This window comes from Tiliqua scincoides, chromosome 9, assembly GCF_035046505.1.
Source record: "Tiliqua scincoides isolate rTilSci1 chromosome 9, rTilSci1.hap2, whole genome shotgun sequence".
In the NCBI taxonomy this organism is placed as follows: Eukaryota; Metazoa; Chordata; class Lepidosauria; order Squamata; family Scincidae; genus Tiliqua; species Tiliqua scincoides.
The window spans coordinates 21,298,362-21,317,989 of NC_089829.1; the positions used below are offsets into that span (position 1 = coordinate 21,298,362).

At 45.4% G+C, this 19,628-nt stretch overlaps 1 protein-coding gene across 1 annotated transcript; it reads left to right on the plus strand.

The window, feature by feature from the left end:
- Positions 1 to 720: 720 nt before the first annotated feature.
- On the plus strand, positions 721 to 19,297 carry PSME3IP1 (proteasome activator subunit 3 interacting protein 1). Its single transcript, XM_066637880.1, has 7 exons — positions 721 to 798; positions 4,061 to 4,201; positions 5,259 to 5,357; positions 6,205 to 6,326; positions 11,415 to 11,548; positions 14,054 to 14,121; positions 18,522 to 19,297. The coding sequence occupies exons 2-7, from the start codon at positions 4,072 to 4,074 to the stop codon at positions 18,740 to 18,742; spliced, it is 774 nt and encodes a 257-aa protein (XP_066493977.1). The 5' UTR covers positions 721 to 798; positions 4,061 to 4,071; the 3' UTR covers positions 18,743 to 19,297.
- Positions 19,298 to 19,628: the final 331 nt, after the last annotated feature.

Consider the following 19,628-nt stretch of genomic DNA (forward strand, 5'->3'; position numbering starts at 1 on the left):
AATGGCTTTTTGTTCATAGCCAGTATGACAGCACAGGAGAGCTGATGACATGGACTGTGTGTGCCTTGGACTCATAGCAGAACTAAGAAGACCTTTCCACATCTTGCCATCATGTAGATGAGCTGGTTAGCTCCTCTCTTAGTGCTTGAGCCCTCACCCTCCTTTTCTTGTTGACTAGCAAAGTTTCTGTCAAGATGCCAGGTACGTGTATATGTATAGGGCTTCTATATTGCAGCCTGCAGGAGTGCTGTCTTTGATGGCTAAGCTGCCCAGTGTTAGGGATTGGAACAGGTTTTGCTGATGCTGTAAAAGTGTTCCCAAGTGTGATGTTCTTTAATGTTTCCTAAGAGGGAATGGCAACCACTCACTTGTATGAGAGAAAGAACAGGGACTACACTAAGGGGACACTGTGATAGTGGGTGCCAAGTCTGCTTCCTGCTCCAGATGTCCTAGCCATTGAGAATCAAGTATCTATCTGGGTTCTCTTTCTTGGTCATACAACAGAAGCTTTTGTATGAGATGACATGCCTGAGGATACTGGAAGTTGTTTGGATGTTCTGTATTACCAGCAGGCACGTTATGTTGAAAACCTGCAACAAGGAGGCTCTTGAGCAAATACAGTGTGTGTGCAGAAGTTACTCCTTCCTCTAAACTTGCTAGATCTTGTGCCCTTTTGTGAGATTTTATGCACTTCAACTGAGAAATCTCCTCTTACTCCAGGCTACCTACTTCTTTCCAGTGCACCCCTTTCTGCTGCTTCCTTGCTTCTCTGCCCCTGTGGCACTTGGAAGTTAGAAGGTAATTTTTCCTCTCCACAGCACACCAAGGGCATGGTTAGCTTGCTGCAGCATGTGCAAAACTAAGGCATCTGCTTGCTAGCCAGAGATGGGATCCCCAAATTCTACTGCTTTTCAAAAGACTGTTTTATTTAGTAGAGGGTGTAATAAGTATGGACTGTGTGTGCTTTATACTGGTACTGTAGAGTCCTTGCTATTACCTTCCAAATGCAAATTCTGGTTCCAGTTTCAACCTAAAATTAGCTGGCAAGCTTGGCTCCTTTGTACCCTGGAAACAGTTTCTTCTTTTGTTACAACCTAATAAGAACAGCAGAAAGAGAGTGAATAGTCACAAGCTGTGCTGGAGCCACCAAATAGCAACACAGGGAGAAGTATGCTTTGTGGATTTCCCATATGAACAGAATTTTTCCTAAACTCATTGCCGACAATTTTCTAGGAAAGCTGCTGGGTGTTCTTTGAGATGGTTTAGCTTTAAATAGTGTATGTTGCAAAAAAAACTTCGCTTAGGGGATACCGTCTGCATTTTTGGTTTTCCCATGGTGTTGCTTTATTCATGGCCCCAAACTGTCTTGCTTATTGAGTGCACTCACATATAGAAGTATAGAGCATTCAAGCTGGAAGGTACTTTGGGGGTCATCCAGTCCAGTCCCCTGTTCATTTCAGGCAACTGCATACTTAACAGGTGACCATTTGGCCTCTGCCTGTAAACCACCAACAAGGGAGAGGCCACTACTGCATGAGGCAGAGTGTTCCAGTGCAAGGAAGCTCATACCATTAACAAATTTGTCCTCATGTCTACCGTCACCTTCTTCCCTGTAGTTTCAGAGCCACAGAAAACATGTCCTCCCCATCTTCTGCATGATGATGACGACAAACATAACTTTCTCTTCTGTAGGCTAAACATGCAAAGCCCTTTCAAACATTTCTTGTAGGACTTGGGTCTTAGTTACCCTCCTCTGAACCCATTCCAGATTATCAATATCCTCTTTCAAAATGTGGTACCCCAAACTTGACTCAATATTCCAAGTGAGGTCTGAGTGGTACAGAAGTACTAACTCCTGTGTGGTGTTGGTCAGTACACTCATGCTTGACTGCTTCACTGTCAAAATCTTTTTGCTTGTGTGTCATATTCCTAGGTGCTGGTTTTAATATCTAAAACCCTTCATGGCTGAGGCTCTCATTTTTGAATAACTACCTCTCCCTAATGGAGCCTGGACTTGTTGAGATAGGAGGTTAGGAGGCAACTAGTTAACAGTTCTGTCACTGAGGCAGTGAGGAGCACGCTCCCTTTGAGTGACCTGTTGGCCAAAAAAATCTTCCTAGATAAAATGGGGAATGGAACTTGTATTTTATTCCTCTGTTCTTCCAAGCTACACAGGATGGTGTGCAAGGTTCTCTCTCCCCCACTTGCCCACAATATGCAAGGTAGGTTAGTGGGGATTTGAGCTTCTGTCTCCATAGCCCTTGTCTAATTACTACACCGGACTGTCTGTAGGTAGAAGAGAATGCGTCAGATCTGCCACTAAGCTGTCTCTGAACATATGTCCTGTTTTCTATCTCTCTATTTGCTCTCAAAGCATTGCCTAGAAGCTTAGCTCTGTGGAGATGACTTTCTGAGGCTGCATAATTCAGTGGGGGCTGACTTTTTCTGCAGGTCTCCAAAGGTTGAGGCCAGAATATGGGAGAGTCCCACTTCAATATTTGTCATTGCAATAAGATGTATCCTGCTTCTCTGCAGCCATATGAGATGCTCAGGGCAGATCAAAACACAAATGAAATTTAGAAAAGATCCAACTCAAGACTCACTAATGCAGCAGAAAAAGAGTAATCAGAGGCATGCTCTTTTGGAGGGAGTAGCTGCTAACTTCATTGAATGTGTTACAAATGTGTTGTGTTTTCAGGTAGGCGTATGGTTTTTCTGTGCCAGAACAATAGAAGAGCATCATGATGACTTAAGAGCTGCCAACATTTAATTCCTTCAAACGTTGCCAATTTGTTTTCATGTTATTTTAATTTAATTTAAATTTGTCCACATTTCTGAAAATTATACCTCTGGCACAACTTGAATTTGGTTAGAAACCACAGATGTGATCGTGGACAGATGAACTGTGCAGAGCCTAATGACTGGCCCATTCCCAATCTGTCTTGCTCTGCAATTGGGATTAAAGTGGAATGGTCATTCTTGCTGCTGCATGCCACCATTCAAATCTAGGGAAAATCAAACAGAAGCTCCCTCCCAGAAGCATTGAGAGCGCCCCCCCCCCCATTCTTAAAAGCCACACTGGAGCAGAGTCTGGGAAGATGGGGCCACCCATTTCCTTATGGAAACCAAGACCAGGCAGGTCTTGGTGACAATCCTTGGTGAGAGGTTTTATTTTATTAGAAGGATGAAAACAGCTAAAACAATAAGGAATAAAGTAAAAAGAACCACTTACGGAACCGCAGAAAGGCAAACGCAGTCTAAGCAGCTGGGTTGGGCAAAGGATGGCAGGGAGGTTAAAAGGCAAGCCAAATATAAACCAGAGCACTAGAGACTTATTGGTCACTCTTTGTACTCTAAGTATTCATACCTCTGTAGAATCTTGGTCCTTACACCCACATGTACATCTAGCTTGGCAGGCAGGTCACCCTTGTCCATGTATCCACTGTATGGATAAACAACCAGAGCTAATGTGCCAAGAGGGTTGCATGACCTACTTTTTATAACTTGTGATGTTAACTAGGTTTTACTTGTGGAATTGGTATGGGGAGGGGGGGGTCTCCTGATCCACTAGAATTTTTTTCCTCTTGGGGCTTCATGTTTATTTTAAAGATGAGTTCTTGATTAACTGGTCATTTGAGGAAGAGGGAGCAAGCAACAGATGACACCTATCGGGCAAGCATAGCCACCCTATCCAAATGATTGGGGAGCCTATTCAGAATGCTAATGCATCAAAGGTGAGATGATAGGAAGGTCCAAAATGGGGGGGGGGGGTAGGAGAAAATCAGGCGGTTTTATCACTAAGGAGTATGGGGCCAGGAAATGTGCCCAGCCTCTTGACAGTGGGATCCCCTGTCAAAGGTTTGTGCACATTTCTAGTATATGCTTCCTGCACACCTTCAGCAATGTGTCTCTGTAACCACTAGCCCTCCATGCAACACCAGACATTCTGCTGCTTGCCAACCTTCATGCTATGGATTGCCCTGTGTCTGTGTGACATATTTCCTTTGTGTGCATGCAGGGAACGGGCCAGAGCTTGATCCTAAACTGTTTCTCTGCACAGGTTGCTCCACAATGGATGGAGGAGAAGGTAGTGGTGACCTGGTGATTAACAAGAGGTTTGTCTCAGAAGCAGAGCTCAAAGAGCGGCGCCAGAGAAGGCAGGAAGAATGGGAGAAGGTTCGAAAACCTGAAGACCCTGAAGGTATTTGCCTGGGAGGTTGAGGAATTATGGAAAGGGGTGCAAGGAAAGCTTGGTGACTATCTCCAATGAAAGCTATTTGTAAGCTTCCTGGGACACTGCAGAACTTCAATTAGAATACAGGTTCAGCCTTGTTATACACGGATTTTTTATACATGGATTTGACTCAACACAAATAGCCCCTGCAAATGAGAAGGAATGTGCTGATCCCTGGAGAAGGGAAAAATGCACCCTTTAAAATAACAGTTTTAAAAACTGCTTTTTACTGTTGTAGAGAGACAGTCATACAAGTGAATACAGGTATAACCCAAGTATCCACAGATTTTTCTATCTCAAAGCTGATGAGAAGGGCCTTTTAAATTAAAGAAAACCCATCATTTAATAATGCCAGAGAGGGCGGCCGGCTGACAATCCATCAATCATTCTCTCTGCAGGCTTCACTCCTCCCTTCCCCCTGAGCACGTGAAAGGAGGATAAATGGCAGCGAATATCACATCCATTCTTTCCCCCTCATTGATAGCTGCCTCCTAGTGAAGCTCCTGGAGACAGATTGTCTCTGTCCATCCCCATGTTAAAGCTGAACCTGCTGTCTCAATCAAACTTATTGAATCTTTTTCTGTTCTTGGAGGAAAGAGCAAGTATCTTCCCTCTCTTGACATCTTAAAATGCAGATGAAGTGAAAGACTGGTCTTTTGACTGCAGTCTTGCAGAAGGTGAAAATCTATTTTCCCCCAGCAACTTTGGGGTCTCTTTGCACCATTTGCAATCCTTGCATCTCCAGCCATTTGCCCTGTTTCTTTACAGTGCAAAAAAAAAAAACACAAAAAAAAATTTAATTAAAAAAAAAACAATTTAAGAACACCTCTACCAATAAGGGAAACTCTACAAAACCTGGTTCTCTTTTTTCCTTTACGCACAAAATATGTGTAGGCAGGTGAGCTAGTTGACTTCTCTGGATTTATGTGGAAGGTTGTTGAATTTCTGGGTGTAATTTCTCTACCAAAGACTTCTAGTTCAAAACAGTTGCCTGTGAAGCATGTGCTTGTCTTCCATCCCTTAGAATGTCCCGAAGAGGCATACGACCCCCGGTCGCTCTACGAAAGGCTTCAGGAACAGAAGGACAAGAAGCAACAGGAGTTTGAGGAACAGTTCAAATTCAGTAAGTGCCAGCCAGTGTGTCTCGGAGTCTCCTGCCCCAGAGAAGGAGACCTCAGTCTTTGTTCCCAGAGTCGTATACTGGCCACACTTATACCTTTTGAGTTTCCTTTGCAGGTTGGTCTGTCTTTAGCACAGCATTGCAGGAAAGGTGTAATAGTAAGCATTTTGTGCTATACAGTATAACCTGTTACATTGGTGATGTCCTTGCAACAACTCTATAAGGTGAGTAAGGCCCAAATCCTAACCCACTTTCCAGCACTGGCATAGTTGTGCCATTAGGATGTGTGCTGCATCCCGCAGTTGGGGGGCACTCATGGAGGCCTCCTCAAAGTAAGGGAATGTTTCCTTACCTAGGAGCTGCATTGCCCTTATGTCGGTGCTGGAAAGAGGGTTAGGATTGCGCCCCTAAGCATTATTATCTCCATATTACAGGTGGAGGCTGAGAGGGAGTTGCTTGCCTAAAGTTACTCAGTTTGTTCACAGTTGAGGTGAAATTTGAGCCAGGACAGTCCTAATTCGCAGCTTAGTCCTTTGACCACTATGCTTTTTCTTTGTGAATCTGAAGTGGTATAGCCTAGATGCAAATCTTCTGCCACATAGAGGACTAGTCCCCTTTCTTTTACTAGCCAGACAGTCACAGAGCCCCTGCTTTGCATTGCAAAAGGTCCTAGTTTCAAGTTGGCAGCAGTCTCTCCAGGTAGGTCTAGGAAAGACCTTCCTGTCTGAAACCTAGAAGAGCTGCTGCCAGTGTAGACATTACTGAGCTAGGCGGACCAATGGTCTGATTTGGCACAAGGCAGCTTCCTGTGTCATCTTAGCAAAGCCTGTCCTCTTATCTCCTCCTCCAGAGAACATGGTCCGAGGTCTAGATGAAGATGAGACCAAATTCCTCGATGAGGTTTCTCGACAGCAAGTGCTAATAGAAAAGCAAAGGAGGGAAGAAGACTTGAAGGAGCTGAACGAGTACAGAATATCCTTTATTTGAAACAACCGTCCTTGCTGCACCTGGAAAAGTAAGAAAAGGCAGGCACCCTGTTCAGGGATCAGTAGCATGTTGGGATATCATCAGGAGGTAAGGAGGTTGTGACTCTGTTGTGTAGCCATTTACATGTGTGTACACATATGTACGCACACATACACTTGCATAGTCTTCCTTTGCCATGGTGGGTCATTGTAGCAGTCTGTGTTGCGTGTGTGTTTTTTAATCCTAGTGGTAAGAGGAAAACCCTGGAGAAGGTGCAAGCAATCCTGTGTTGCTTGTATAGGGAGGCCACGTGCTTTGGCTTGCCTTAGGAATCAACCAATATCTGTGGACCAGCACTGTTGCTCTTTTAGACCATCTTGGGAATCTTTTGCAGCTTTTGGAGAACTTTGGAAGGGAGTATCTATGCTGAGTAGGGGCCATCTCATTGTTGACTAGAGCAGTGGATGTCTGTGCTGGTAGTTCTTGGGCATATTAAAAGTTTCTTCCTTCCAGTGCTTCTGGTGCCAGACAAGGCTTCCAGTTGTGTGTATTTCAGTACTAACATAGTTGTGCCTGCAGTGGCCTGAGTTCCACCTACAGTTACTATTCCCATTCGCTGTTACCCTCCCCCCATGTTTCACTCACCCTTATTTACCTTTCCACACCTAGTCCCCCAAATCAGTTTTTCTTCCTCCCTAAACAATTGCTTTTCACATTTTTTCCTGTCAATCAGAGACTTTCTTCTGCACTCGTCCTTGCTTCCATCCCCTGAAAAATATACTTATCTACAACACTGGAAATATGGAACAGTTCACAGGCTCCCCTTTATCCGTGGACCCAGTACTGTATCTGCCGTTTCAGTTATCCACACCCCTCCATGCCAATGACCTTCTGTTTTCTTCATTAACAAGCAGGTATGTTTCCTGATATGCAAATAGGCAGCTTGCATGCTAGGGGGACACAGTCAGAATAATAACAGGAAACCGGACCTATCCTGCTTCCTGCTAATGTTCTGACTGTTCCCCAAGCTTGCAGACTGTCTGCCTGCATGTCTGCTTGTTAATGAAGAAAATGGAAGGTCATGGGGCCTTCGGGGGCATGGAGCAATGCATCTATGGGGTTCCCCTGTATCTGCTGTTCCCATATCTGTGTGTGCCTGGAATAGATCCCCCTGTGGATACAGGGGAACGCCTGTAATTGGGACTTTACCAGTGATCTGGGTTTCCAGAAAAATGTTCCAGTTGCCTAATTCAGTTGGGGTCAGATTTGGCAAGTTTGACTTGCATTTAGTAAATAAAAGTGGAAAAATGCAGTTTTCCATATTGTATAAACAGCTCAATACCTTTTGCCTGATTACCAAAACCTATCAGAACTGGTATATTTATAGTTGGGAGAGGAGTGGAGGGACTTCTGTAAAGTGCATTTTGATGTAGTTTTGTTATCTATACGCAAACAATACTTTATGTGGAAATTTGTGTTTGGTTTTTTTTTATTAGACAACTTAGCTCAATAGCCTGCACTTTCCTTTCATTGTTTTTAAATTTAAAGGGAGGGAGAAGGCAGGCATGAACTGCTGCATACTAACTTTAGGGTGTTCAAAGAACTGTGACTGACACCTGGTCTTTTAGGAGGGTCTCTTGGAAAAAGCAGGTAACAACTTTAAAAACCAACCAGTTTGTCTGCTTTTGTATCCATTCAAAATTACTTAGGGCACAATCCTAACCCCTTATGTCAGTACTTTCCAGCACTGGCATAGCAGTGCCAATGGGACGTGTGCTGCATCCTGCGGTTGGGTGTCACTCACAGAGGCCTCCTCAATGTAAGGGAATGTTTGTTCCCTTACTCAGAGCTGCATTACCCTTATGTCAGTGCTGGAAAGCACTGACATAAGGGGTTAGGATTGCACCCTAAGTGTTACTAATTTTATGAAGTCAAGGATTTTTAGAAACAATCTTTTTTTTCATAGAAAAATATAGCAGTGGAACGGTTTCCACCCCCATGTTGCTGTCTGAACCAGAACTCTTCCCCATTTGAGAGCTATTTCCTGACTAGTGGGCAGGCAGACAAAGCATCAATGTCCCTTCCTTGGCCCCATGCAAATGTATTTGTTCTGTGAAGCTCTCTTTGTTTTGCCTAGGCTAACAGCAGGATGTGGGTTAAATGAGGATCAATTTGGCACACCTCTTGTTTTTCTTCTCCAGTTCTGTCCATTTATATTCCACTTGTCTCCACATGAATTGCTCAGAGCACTTAAATATGGCTCCCTGGCAGCTGCTGAAGTCAAGCCTGCCTTGCTTCAGTAGTAAAATTGCAGCATGTGCTCTTGGATCCCCTTAGAAAGTTTGCTAATTCTGTTTGGTTAGAGCCTGGTGCCAAAGTATAAAGAGAGCCTTAATTTACCGGGGGGGGGGGGGGGTGGAGAGACACTCTTCATTGTTCCAAGATGGACACTCATCTGTACCAGATTTGGTGTGATGGGTAGGAAGAATTGCACCCAGAGGTTTGAAGATTGGGTAAGTGATAGGTTCAGTAGTTTTTAGGAAGCTTAGCCTTCGTTGTTTTTAGCACTGTGTTGTGTCTTGTATTGTCTCCTTGAAATGCGTTCATGGAATGTAACCAAGTCTTATTTAAAGTAAACCATTATCTATATTCTTACAGGCTTGTGTTTGTGCCTGAGTGTTGGGCACATCCAGTCTGGCCTAACCACTTGGTTGCTGCTGGAAGCATTGTCACAAACAAAAGTCTTGAGCCTGGATCCCTCAGGTTGAGTGGGAGCCCAAGAATTGGTGGGCAGCCCAATGCTGAGCTACCTAGTGCACGGGACTGCAGTAGCATCAAAAATGGCTGCCACTGCATCCTGAGTGCTCCAGGCAGCTGCCAGTGGCTTCTCGGGAGAAGGGGACTTTTGTTCCTTTCCCCCTGGTAAAGTGAGTAGCCCACAACGGGGCTACTTGATTCTGTGGTGAACCAAAGGTTGGCATAGAATCAAGAGCCTCCATGTTGGGTGGCCAGCCCAACACAGAGGCTCTGGATCCAATGGAGCGAAGCCTCACTCCTGCCCCACTCCCTCCCCCAGAATGCTTCCTCCCTGTGCCCTGGAATGCCTCCTCCCCCCCACGCCTCCATCTACCTCTCCGCTGCTTGGCGGAGCACCAGTGCTAGGACCTTATGGCATGCTTGCAACACTGTGTGCCGGCAGTGAGCCGGTGCACTGAGCTTAGGATTGGGCTCTTAGTCCGTAGGCCCTCAACTTTCCATGGAGCTTTGAGGACTGGCTGCACAAAGTTGGTGACAGTACCACCATGGGCTTTAGCTCCAGTACTTGCTAACAGGTGGACCAGGGTTTCCTTAAGGGCTAATCATGTGAATCTGTGTCAGAAACATGTACTCATTGATTTGGTTTATTTAAGTAATATGCCTGGTTACTCCTGGAGTTGTGGTTTGCTGAGATAGCCAGGAATAGCAAAACTACTTTCTAAGATCAGTAACCAAACCACTCTAGCCTGAGAAAAGGGGTAAGAAATGAAATTAGTAACAAAATTGAGAGCCACACTGTGCATTGAACCAGTGGGTCTGCAGTGTGTCACAACAATGAATAGTCTGGGTGCTCTGGCATTAGGAACCTTAGACTTACAGAAGAGGTAGGGAGGGTGAGACACTCAGGGCTTTGAAAGGGAAGGCAAGGAGCTTGTGCTGGATTTGGGGATGGGGAGCCGATGAAGGGCTTTAAGGAAGGCTGCAACATTCTCCATGCAACAAGAGCGATCAGCTGAGTGCTGATTAGAGATGAGGGAACTAAGGTGAGCCAACAGGAGACCACCAAGGAGAATTGCAGTAGTCAAGATGAGAAACAACCAGGATGTGGATTAGAGGGCGAAATGGAAAGACTGGGCATGCCATGTCAGGTTTGTGCATGTCCATCCTTTTCTGTACAGACTGACCTGTTTGTCCTACAACAGCTGGCAGAAGGGTGTTGCTGGCAAGTGCCAGCATGTCACATTGGTTGATGAGCAAGTGATATAGCTGATGTTGAGTTATGATGTCTGAATGCATGTGGGAACATTGGTATCTGGGTTTGTTGCGGGGTCTGGTCCCTATGTCTGCATCAGCACAATTCTAGTCATGTCTACTCAGATGTCAACCCAGCCTAGCTCAGATGTAAAACCAGCCTCCCTCAATGGCACTTACTCCCAAGTAGGTGTATATAGGATTGCAGCCTGAGGGTGCAATCCTAACTCCTTATGGCAGTGCTTTCCAGCACAGTGCTTTCCAGCACTGACATAAGGACAATGCAGCTCTAAGGTAAGGGAACAACATTCCCTTACTTTGAGGAGGCCTCCGTGAGTGACACACAGCTGCAGGATGCAGCACACGTCTCATTGGCACTGCTATGCCAGTGCTGGAAAGTACTAACATAAGGGGTTAGGATTGCACCCATAGTCTGTCAGGTGGCCTTCCTGTTTGTTGAACTCTCCACGAGATGTCAGTAATGAGCTGCCTTTAAAAGTATTGAACAGCATCCCAGTAAAATAAATACTTGCTTGAATTCTGTTGTTGTGATGAGGAAGGTAGAAATGTGATCCAACAGGATTGCATGCCAAGAAGGCTGAGGAATGTGCTTGTGCAACAGATTTAAAGTTTTGATTTCTGTTGAGCAAATCCTTAGTTTTCTAATCGATTTACTGGTGTTACTGATTAAAGCCCTTACCTCTAATGCAGTGGTTCCCAAACTTTTTTGACTGGCAGCTCCCTTGACCTACTGGGTCATTGGCTGTGGCTCCCCATTAGGGCTACAATCCTAAACATTGTATAGGGTGGCAGGCTTTTTGTGAGGATTCTGCGACTTCATTGCCCTAATGCAATACAAATCTAAAAAGATCAGCCCTGCATCTCCTTCTGTGCAATTTCAAGAACACACATGCACCTCACTACCTGCTTCTCCTAATGCATTGGTGTTGGCAAGCATCGCTAAGATCCCCTAACTCACCGTGCTCTAATTAGAAGTGCCAGCACTGATTTGGGAGTGGACTCGGTTCCTCTTGGCTTCCTGCTCTGCTTGCTTCTTTCCCATTCAGTCCTTAACCTAGAATTTACAGCACTCTGTCAAAGGTGGGGTTCAGCACCGACTCAAAGAAGGAAGCAGAGAAGAAGCTACCAGTCAAGTCAGTGGAAAACAAGATCAAGTTTTCACAGGCAAAGTTGTTGGCAGGAGCTGTGAAACATAGAAGGTAAGTTTTACACTGATAAATTTCCAGGGCTGAAAGAGCACACTTGCATGGGGCGGGGAGCCTTAAAACCTGCCTTCTTACAGTTGGGAGTACAGCAAAAGAGTTTAGCTGTCTGAATAATCCAAACCATGCTTGGGTACTGGATTAGTGGTAGACACCTATTTTCACTGGTCTCCCTCCATTGCCTGGATTTAAAAAGGGTGGAGAGAAGGAGTGATGGGTTAGAGTGTCCTGGATGTTCTAGCCCACCACCATTCTCTTCCCCTTGGCTGTTTGACTTGTGTTTTTTTTTAATCTGGGGTGCAGGCTGTGGCGGCAGCAGTGGTGAAAGCTGGTGCTCTGCCAAGTAAGGAGGCAGTAAAGTGGTGCACATTGGGACAAGAAATTCAAATTTCACATACATGCTGATGGGTTTTGAGCCATCTGTGACAGATCAGATCTTGGGGTGGTGGTGGACAGCTTGATGCAAATGTCAACCCTTTGTGCGGTGGCTGTGAAGACCCCAAGTTCATACTGAGAATAATTTTTAAAAAGGAATTGAGAATAAAACCGTCACTATTATAATGCTATTGTACTAATCAATGGTAAGGCCACATCTGGAGTAACCACATCTCTTAAGAGGTGCAGAAGAGAGCAGCCAAAATTATTAGTGGTCTGTGTATCTCAAGAGGAAAGGCTATAGTGTTTGGGGCTCTTCAGTCTAGAGCGAAGGTGCTGGGGGACGATGACGACATGACTGAGGCATTGAAAATTCGCCATGGGATGGCGTGGATAGAGGGAAGTTCCTTTCCCTCTCACACAATGCCAGAACCAACGGACATCCATTACAATTGGCTGGTGGGGGAGATGGAACAAACAAAAGTTTAATTACAGCATGTAATTAATTTGTGGAGATTCTTGCCACAGATGTGATGATGGCACCCAGCTTTTTGAAAGGGGATTGGCCAGAATTATGGAGGAAAAGTCCTTCAGAGGTGCCAAACCATGGTTTGCCAGCTCTGTGTTTTAGAGGTAGCCTCTCTGTGAATGGCAGATGCAATAGAATGGCAATAGGACACAGGGATCTTCTTGTCTTGTGTGCTCCCTGAGGCATCTGTTGGACCACTGTGAGATACTGGAAGCTGAACTGAATGGGCCTTTGGCCTGAACCAGCAGGGGGTTCTTGGGTTGGCCCTCTATATAAATGCATCTGTCAGCAAGGATTGTAGGCATGGTTCATTGTGGCAGTTCATGAAGTTCCATGTGGTGAGAAGCCTCGGGGTCACTGCAGCGGCTAGTGGTTCTACAGACATCTGCAAAATCCCTTTCTAAAGTCCTCTTGGTACCTTATTTCATTCTGCTGTTAGAGCCCAAGAGGGGAAGACTTGAAGGGCAACAGTTCATTGAGACAAGGTTCATACCATCATAGGAAGCTGCCATGTACTGAATCGGACCCTTGGTCCATCAACAGTTGACTAAACTGACTGGCAGCAGCTCTTCAGCGTTGCAGGCAGGAATTTTTCTCTACCCTACCTGGAGGTACCGCTGGGGATTGAAGGTGGGGTGACAGAAAATGCTTTCACAGAAATTTGGAGCAACTCTCTTATATGTAGCGGGGGAGGGGAAGCAATTGTTCCTCGTCATTCCTACACAGCATCATTTCCACTGGCTGTTTCCTGATGTTTGCTGATCTCTTCAGGCCAGAGGGTGACAACCTTTTTAGGCAAAGGGGCTGGATGTTCAGCAATGATGTCATCAATCATTACTGAACTTCCGAGCTGCCAACCTCCCAGAATACACAGAGCTCAGCTTGAGAATCAAAGCCTCCTGCCCAATTTGCTGCATGCCAGACAGGGCATGGCAGAGCTTCCTGCCCAGGCTTGGGGGATCCCTATGCGACTCAGTGAGCCTTGGCAGGTAACTCTATCTTGCCTGTCCAGCACATGGCAAGTTGGGCAGGAAGCTCTGCTTCCCAAGCTAAGCTCCGCACAGACAGGATGACTTTGGGTGCCGGGCTGAATCTGACCTGTGAGCTGTAGGTTGCCAACCCCTCTTTAGACTGTGAGCCCCTTTGGGATAGGGAACAGACTTCTCATTTTTTTTGCTGTGAAACTAGTTCTGAAGCTTTATTTTGGAAAAGCAGCCCATAAGCATATGTGAACAACTAGGCTGCCCATTTTAAGCAAAAACTTCTCATAGATGGTTTTTTGTGGGGGGTCCCCCATAACAACTGAATATAGGTATAGTGTTTCGTACCCCCCTGCTGTGAACAGTGATTGGGAGGAATCCACAGTTTGAAATGTAAATGAGTCTGGGGAGTGCTCATCATTGGAGAACGTCCGAAATTCAGCATTTCAGGAAGGCTGGGCCAGATTGTGTGTGGACCCCAGAGTTGCATGTGGTGGTCTGTGTCATGATAATGCTGTGGGAATGGGATGGGGGGTGGGGAGAAACTAGAGATGAACATTCTCCATCATACTAACATTCAAACTCCAGTTCTTTTTCAACTTTTTGTTATTCATACAGTTCGGAAGGCACAAACAGTGTGAAAAGGTTAAAGCTTGATCCAGATCCTGACCACGACAAGGCTCCAGGTGTGTGTGAGCCTGCTTGGCTGAGTGCCTTCTGCAGTTAGCTTCCTTCAGGTTGCCTTTGTGAATATCTTCTCAGTTTATTGTGGGGTTTGCCCTCTATTGGTAACAGACTTTCAAAAACATCTTATAGTGCCACTTGCATAGGCTTGGCCTGTGCAAGCAGCCCCATAACAAATTGGTGGCATTTGCTCTGTTTACAGCAGTGGTCCCCAACCTTTAGGAGTCCGCAGACCAAAAATTGAACCACAGGGACCACATCTGGCTATGGGGAGTCTGGTCTCTGTCCTCTCTAGTGGTCCATCTCCCAAGCACTCCCCCACAGACTATCAGAGAGGATGGAAAATGGACTGCCATTAGCCACAGCTGACACTTCAGTGATTCTGGCTGTGGGCAGTCCATTCTCCTTCCTCTTTGGTGGTCCATGGGAGATTACTTGCTTGCTGAGATAGTGGAAGTGATCAAGGTGATTTTTTTTCCCCTCACAGACCACTTCTCAGGGTCTCCCTGACCAACTGTGGTCATGGACCACAGGTTGGGAACCAGTGGTTTAGAGTGAACCTGCAATTTGATGGACTCATGGTGGAAGGGGTGTTCGTTAATGCCGAACACATCAAAGTCAATAGAGATGCACGTACATAAAATGTGCATGATTAGCTTTTAATGAAACAGAACCATCCATTGTTTCCAAAGCCTATTAAACTAAGGTCTTTTAAATCAAAGGTTCATTGTATTTAATTATTTGTGTCTGTCCCTCCTCCCCATCTTTCTGCTACCAAAAGCATTCATGGTGATTTGAATTGGCTATAAGAATACAAAATTAGCTCAAAATATAACTGCCATAATTGATGAAAAGTGGCATTTCAAGTGGATTCTGTCTGTGGAGTTTGCCATGACATACATGTTCTGGCTTTTCTAGTGTGTGTTCACATTTAAGCAGCAAGGTATTTGATGTAAATAGAAATATGGTACCCTCAGAATATTATTATATTTGTAGACCACTTTTCAACAAGAGTAGTTCACAAAGCAGTTTACAAAAATAAATCAATAAATGGTTCCCTGTCCCCACAGTCTAAAAAAATACAGAAGAGACACCTGCAACAGCCACTGGAAAAGATGTCATTCTGGTATGGAATCCCATGTTAATATTTGCCCTCTTGCACTTCAGCTCTTTTGACTGGGGCATTCTCTGACTTCAAGCACTGAGTGAATTATTATAGAGTTGTAAGCTGCCCTTTCTCCATCCAGGGCTTAGGGCAGGCATTATCTCATTCCCCTTAATCCTCCCAACTCTCTAACAAGGTAAGATGAGAACTCCCATCTTATTATCTTTTAGTTCTGTCTCCTTGCCCCCTGTCAATTAGGCCGCAGTGTCTGTTCCTCCTGTGGCTATATCTCAACCTGCAGCAGAAGGCTTTGCAGATCTGTCCAGTACTCATTTTGAGCGCTGAAGTTCTCCCAGGTAACAAATGGAATATAAGCCTTCTCTTTTCAGTGACCACTGATTGCTGCACCCAGTGGCCTTCCTTCCCTTTCTCAGCAGCCTACCTTTGCTGTTCCTCCCCTTAGATGCAAGTGGAAAGAGGACAGCAGCATGGAAGAGGAAGTGGAGAGTTGAGAGGACAATGACTGCCTAAAGGGTTATCTTGAAATGCTGCTCCTGTTACCCAGTAGTGCGCCAGTATATACCATCTTCACCGCTCCTGTTCTGTAGCAGTGGGGACTCTCTAGCCCACCATTCTCCTCTCCTTTCATACTGGTCCTCTCTACCTTTTTTCCGTTCCTTTTCAGGAAATAAGAGGAGAAGACATGGCGGCTTGTCTCTGCTACTGGAGGTAGCCACCTCAGGCAGCCTCATGGATATTTAAAATATTTGAATCCTGCATTTTTCCTCCCACATAGAAAGCGCTCGAGGCAGCTGTAAGCCTATTAAGAGGACACAATAAAGATCAATAATTAACCAAAAAGTCAATGCACCACATTAAGCAGTACTAAGAATAATATCAACATGGTAAAACTAAGAGGAGACAGATCAACAAAAACTTGGGCTGTAAAGGCTAAAAGGAATTAATATTTCAGCCTTCATCTGGAAGCAGAAGTGATGGAGCCTAACATCTTGGAGCGAGGGATTCTGCAGGCTGGGTGCCATTGCAGAAAAGGCCCTGCATATCCCAGGACTGGCAGACATCTGTCTAGCATGGATGTGCCCAAAGGCCTGCTTGGGTGCTGGTTGTTTATATTGGGGGAGGCAGTTCTTCATAGTAATTGATCACGCATGCATCTGCATTTGATTGAATGCCTGTTGTCCCCAGCTAAATTTCTTTCATGGGGACACTCTTACTCTTTGTATGGTGTATGTGTGGACAATGTGACCTAGAACACTGCCTGATGCAGGCTCAGGTCTGCACCTTCTGCACTAAGAAAAAAAAAAACCAGAACGCTTTCTGCGTGCTACCTTGAAACTTGGAGGTGCCGGACTTCCAGTTTCACAGGAAGTCCCACACTTCCAGGTTTCAAGGCAGCTTGTAAGAAGCAGGAGGGGAATTGTTCGCTTTGTGCTCACTCAAGTGCAAAGCAGATCATTCTTGAATTGAGAGAGGGAGGTGGCAGTGGTGGTCTTGGGGTGAAAAGCACCCCAAATTTGCTGCCCCCTTGGATCCCTCATAATCTACCACCAATGCAACCTTCTTCTAATGGATGCATGGGGGAGGGCAGCTCTGCTACCATCCTCATTAAGCAGAAGCCTAGAACTTAGCATAGGCATTGTTCAGACCACAGTCCATGCAATCCAGGTTCCTGTTTCCCAGCTGCAGCAACCAGATGGTCTCCACAAAGGCACAAAGCCTGCTGTTTTGTGCTAGGATGTTATGGGGGGAGGGTAGTCCCCAGCAGCAAAGACCCATTTCTCAGAGTTTGGATGGTCATGGCTACGAGGCCTTCCTCACCATAATGTAATCTGGGAGTACCATCTATGCTGGTGGCAAAATTTCCTCACCAGGCAGGTTTTGCTGGAGAAAGTTGGGAGAACTGGCAAAAGAGAGACTTGACTCAATTTGGAAGATATTCTTAGTTGTTGTTGCTCTGACTGAGCCAAGCTTTGGCTCTCTGCTTCCGGAGGGGAGCGTAGTAACTGAGAAGTTGTGTAACTGCAAGTCGAGACACATCCTGTATCTCCATCTGTTCAGTTAGCTCCACTTCCAACAGTCTCCAAACTCATTAACCCTGGAAGATTAGCTGTTCTTATTACTTTGCAATGTTAGTCACTCTTCCGAATGCTGGACTGTCAAGTCTCTCATGTGGCAGATCAGCTTTGCTTTTCATATAGCCAGTGAATGGTGACAGAAGGCCTAGAGTTCAGAAGAAAACCACAGTCTGTATGGGCAGGGTTTGTTCTAGGCCAGACCCTCCTGTATGAACCAGCTCAGTAGCTAAAGTGGTCTTGGAAAACCCCTCTCTAGGTATCCCTGTGTTCTGAGTTTAGGTGGCTAGTGACCTGGAGTAGGAAATCTTCTCTGATGGTGCCCCCAGTCATGGACATCTCTCACCCCTGGGTAATTTGCTCATTGACCGCTCAGTGGCATTGGGTGGTAATTCCTCTTCCAAGCTTTGACAAATATTGGTTGTTACTGTTATTGACAGTTTGTACTTCTGTGATTTTATTTTATTGGTAGCTTTTATTCCATCTTTATACCAACTGGGCTGAGGCACCTCATGAATTGGTGCTTCTCTTATAATTAGTGAAGAGCACTTCTCCACCACAGCACAATATCTCTTCCTATGGCTGTTTGCAGGTGTTTTCTTCTGTTTTTTGGGATTGTGACCCCTTTTCAGAAAGGGAACCATCGATTGATTGCTATATAAATGACTTGGTGAACTTTTATTGTTGGAAAAGTGATGCATGAATATTCATATTTAGGTTAAGTAGTTGTAAATATTGCAAGACTTAATGAGTGCAAGGGTCCCTGATCCACACTCTTGGGTAGGCTAAATTTCAAGTGAATTAGGGCCCAATCCTATCCAAATTTCCAGCACCGGTGCAGCTGCAATGTAGCCTCGAGGTAAGGGACCAAACATTCCCTTACCTTGACGAGGCTTCAGTGACTGCCTCCCCTCCACAGGGTGCAGCGCATGCCCCATTGGCTCAGCTGCCCTGGCACTGGAAAACTGGATAGGATTGGGCCCTTAGTCACTGGCTAAAAGAAAGGAGTGATGCTTTTAATTCATGACTGAACATGGACAGCTGATACAAAGTTCTGAGGATTGAGTAGACATGCACACACCCAGCCCCAGTACTGCATTAATGCTCTTGCATATGGTGACCATCAAACAGAACCGGAGGTATAGTTCATCGCCATGTGTAACCTGCCTCTCTCTCTCTCTTTCTCTCCCCCCTCACCTTTCAGAAAAGCCATCTTGTGTTCCTCTAGGCAGTAGCTCCATGAGCGGCTCAACGATCCACTGTCCCTCGGCTGCCGTGTGCATTGGGATCCTGCCCGGTCTTGGGGCCTACTCAGGAAGCAGTGATTCTGAGTCCAGCTCAGACAGCGAAGGCACCATCAATTCCACTGGCAAAATTGTCTCTTCTGTGTTCCGAGGCAGCAACTTCTTTGATGCCCCATTGTAGGATACTTCCCAGCCCCTTAGGTGCTCGGGTGGGATATCTTTCCCCTCTCCCCCATCCTAGTCATCTCTGATTTCACAGCTTATCTTCTGTCTCTTATTTTCCAAACCCCAAAATTATGTTATGGAGCTGTCTTTGTGGGGGTGGGCGGGTATGTGTGTCTCTTTTTCTTTCTTCCTCTAAGACTGTTCCGTTTAGAGGGGGAGGAGTAAGGCTGAGGAGCTGGTTCCGTGAGATCCTCCTGAGAATGCACCCGTTGAAGTTAAAGACAGGAGGCATTGAAGTTTGGAGATGGGAAGCTTTGTGTTCTGAAACCTTTTGTGCAAGAAAATGTGATGCTCTCGATGCTGTAAGTTTGGATTTTAAACGGAAGCATTTTGAGGCATAGGTGTTTGGCAGACATTGGCATGTGGGAAGACTGTCTTTTTAGTTAAGTATAAATTTTTATTATATAACTAAGAAGTGGAGGAGAGGGAAAAGCAGATGGTAAGATATGGATTGCCGTGACACTGTAACAGTGTTTTAGTGTTGCATCTGATTAAAGAAATCTTGAATTCATTTTTTTCCTATATTTTTGATCTTGCCATTCATAACTCACACTTAGAATCCTTCTGCTGTTCTTGGCTGTCTTCTCTTGACTGTAGCACCTCGCTTAGTATACTGTGGAGGTGGCAAAATGCCTCATCCAGTAGGTTTCAATTTCAGTCTCTCTTTTCCAAAGAACACTTTGCTTCCTTTGAAGGTTATTTTAGTGAGGTAAGTAATGTGCCTTAATGCATAGCCTTCTAGACAGGAATGATTTTGCTAGGCTTGGGAATTGTCTCTGCAGGGGAGCGTAACACTGGCCCCTGTATTTCTTCCAGAATGATCGTAGGAGGATGGCTGGCTT

Bases quoted from the DNA above. Each gene is read 5' to 3' on its own strand.
- PSME3IP1 (XM_066637880.1), top strand. From the start codon at position 4,072: ATGGATGGAGGAGAAGGTAGTGGTGACCTGGTGATTAACAAGAGGTTT. The intron at 5,358-6,204 runs GTAAGTGCCAGC...CTCCTCCTCCAG, and splicing joins TGAGGAACAGTTCAAATTCA to AGAACATGGTCCGAGGTCTA. The intron at 11,549-14,053 runs GTAAGTTTTACA...TTATTCATACAG, and splicing joins GGAGCTGTGAAACATAGAAG to TTCGGAAGGCACAAACAGTG.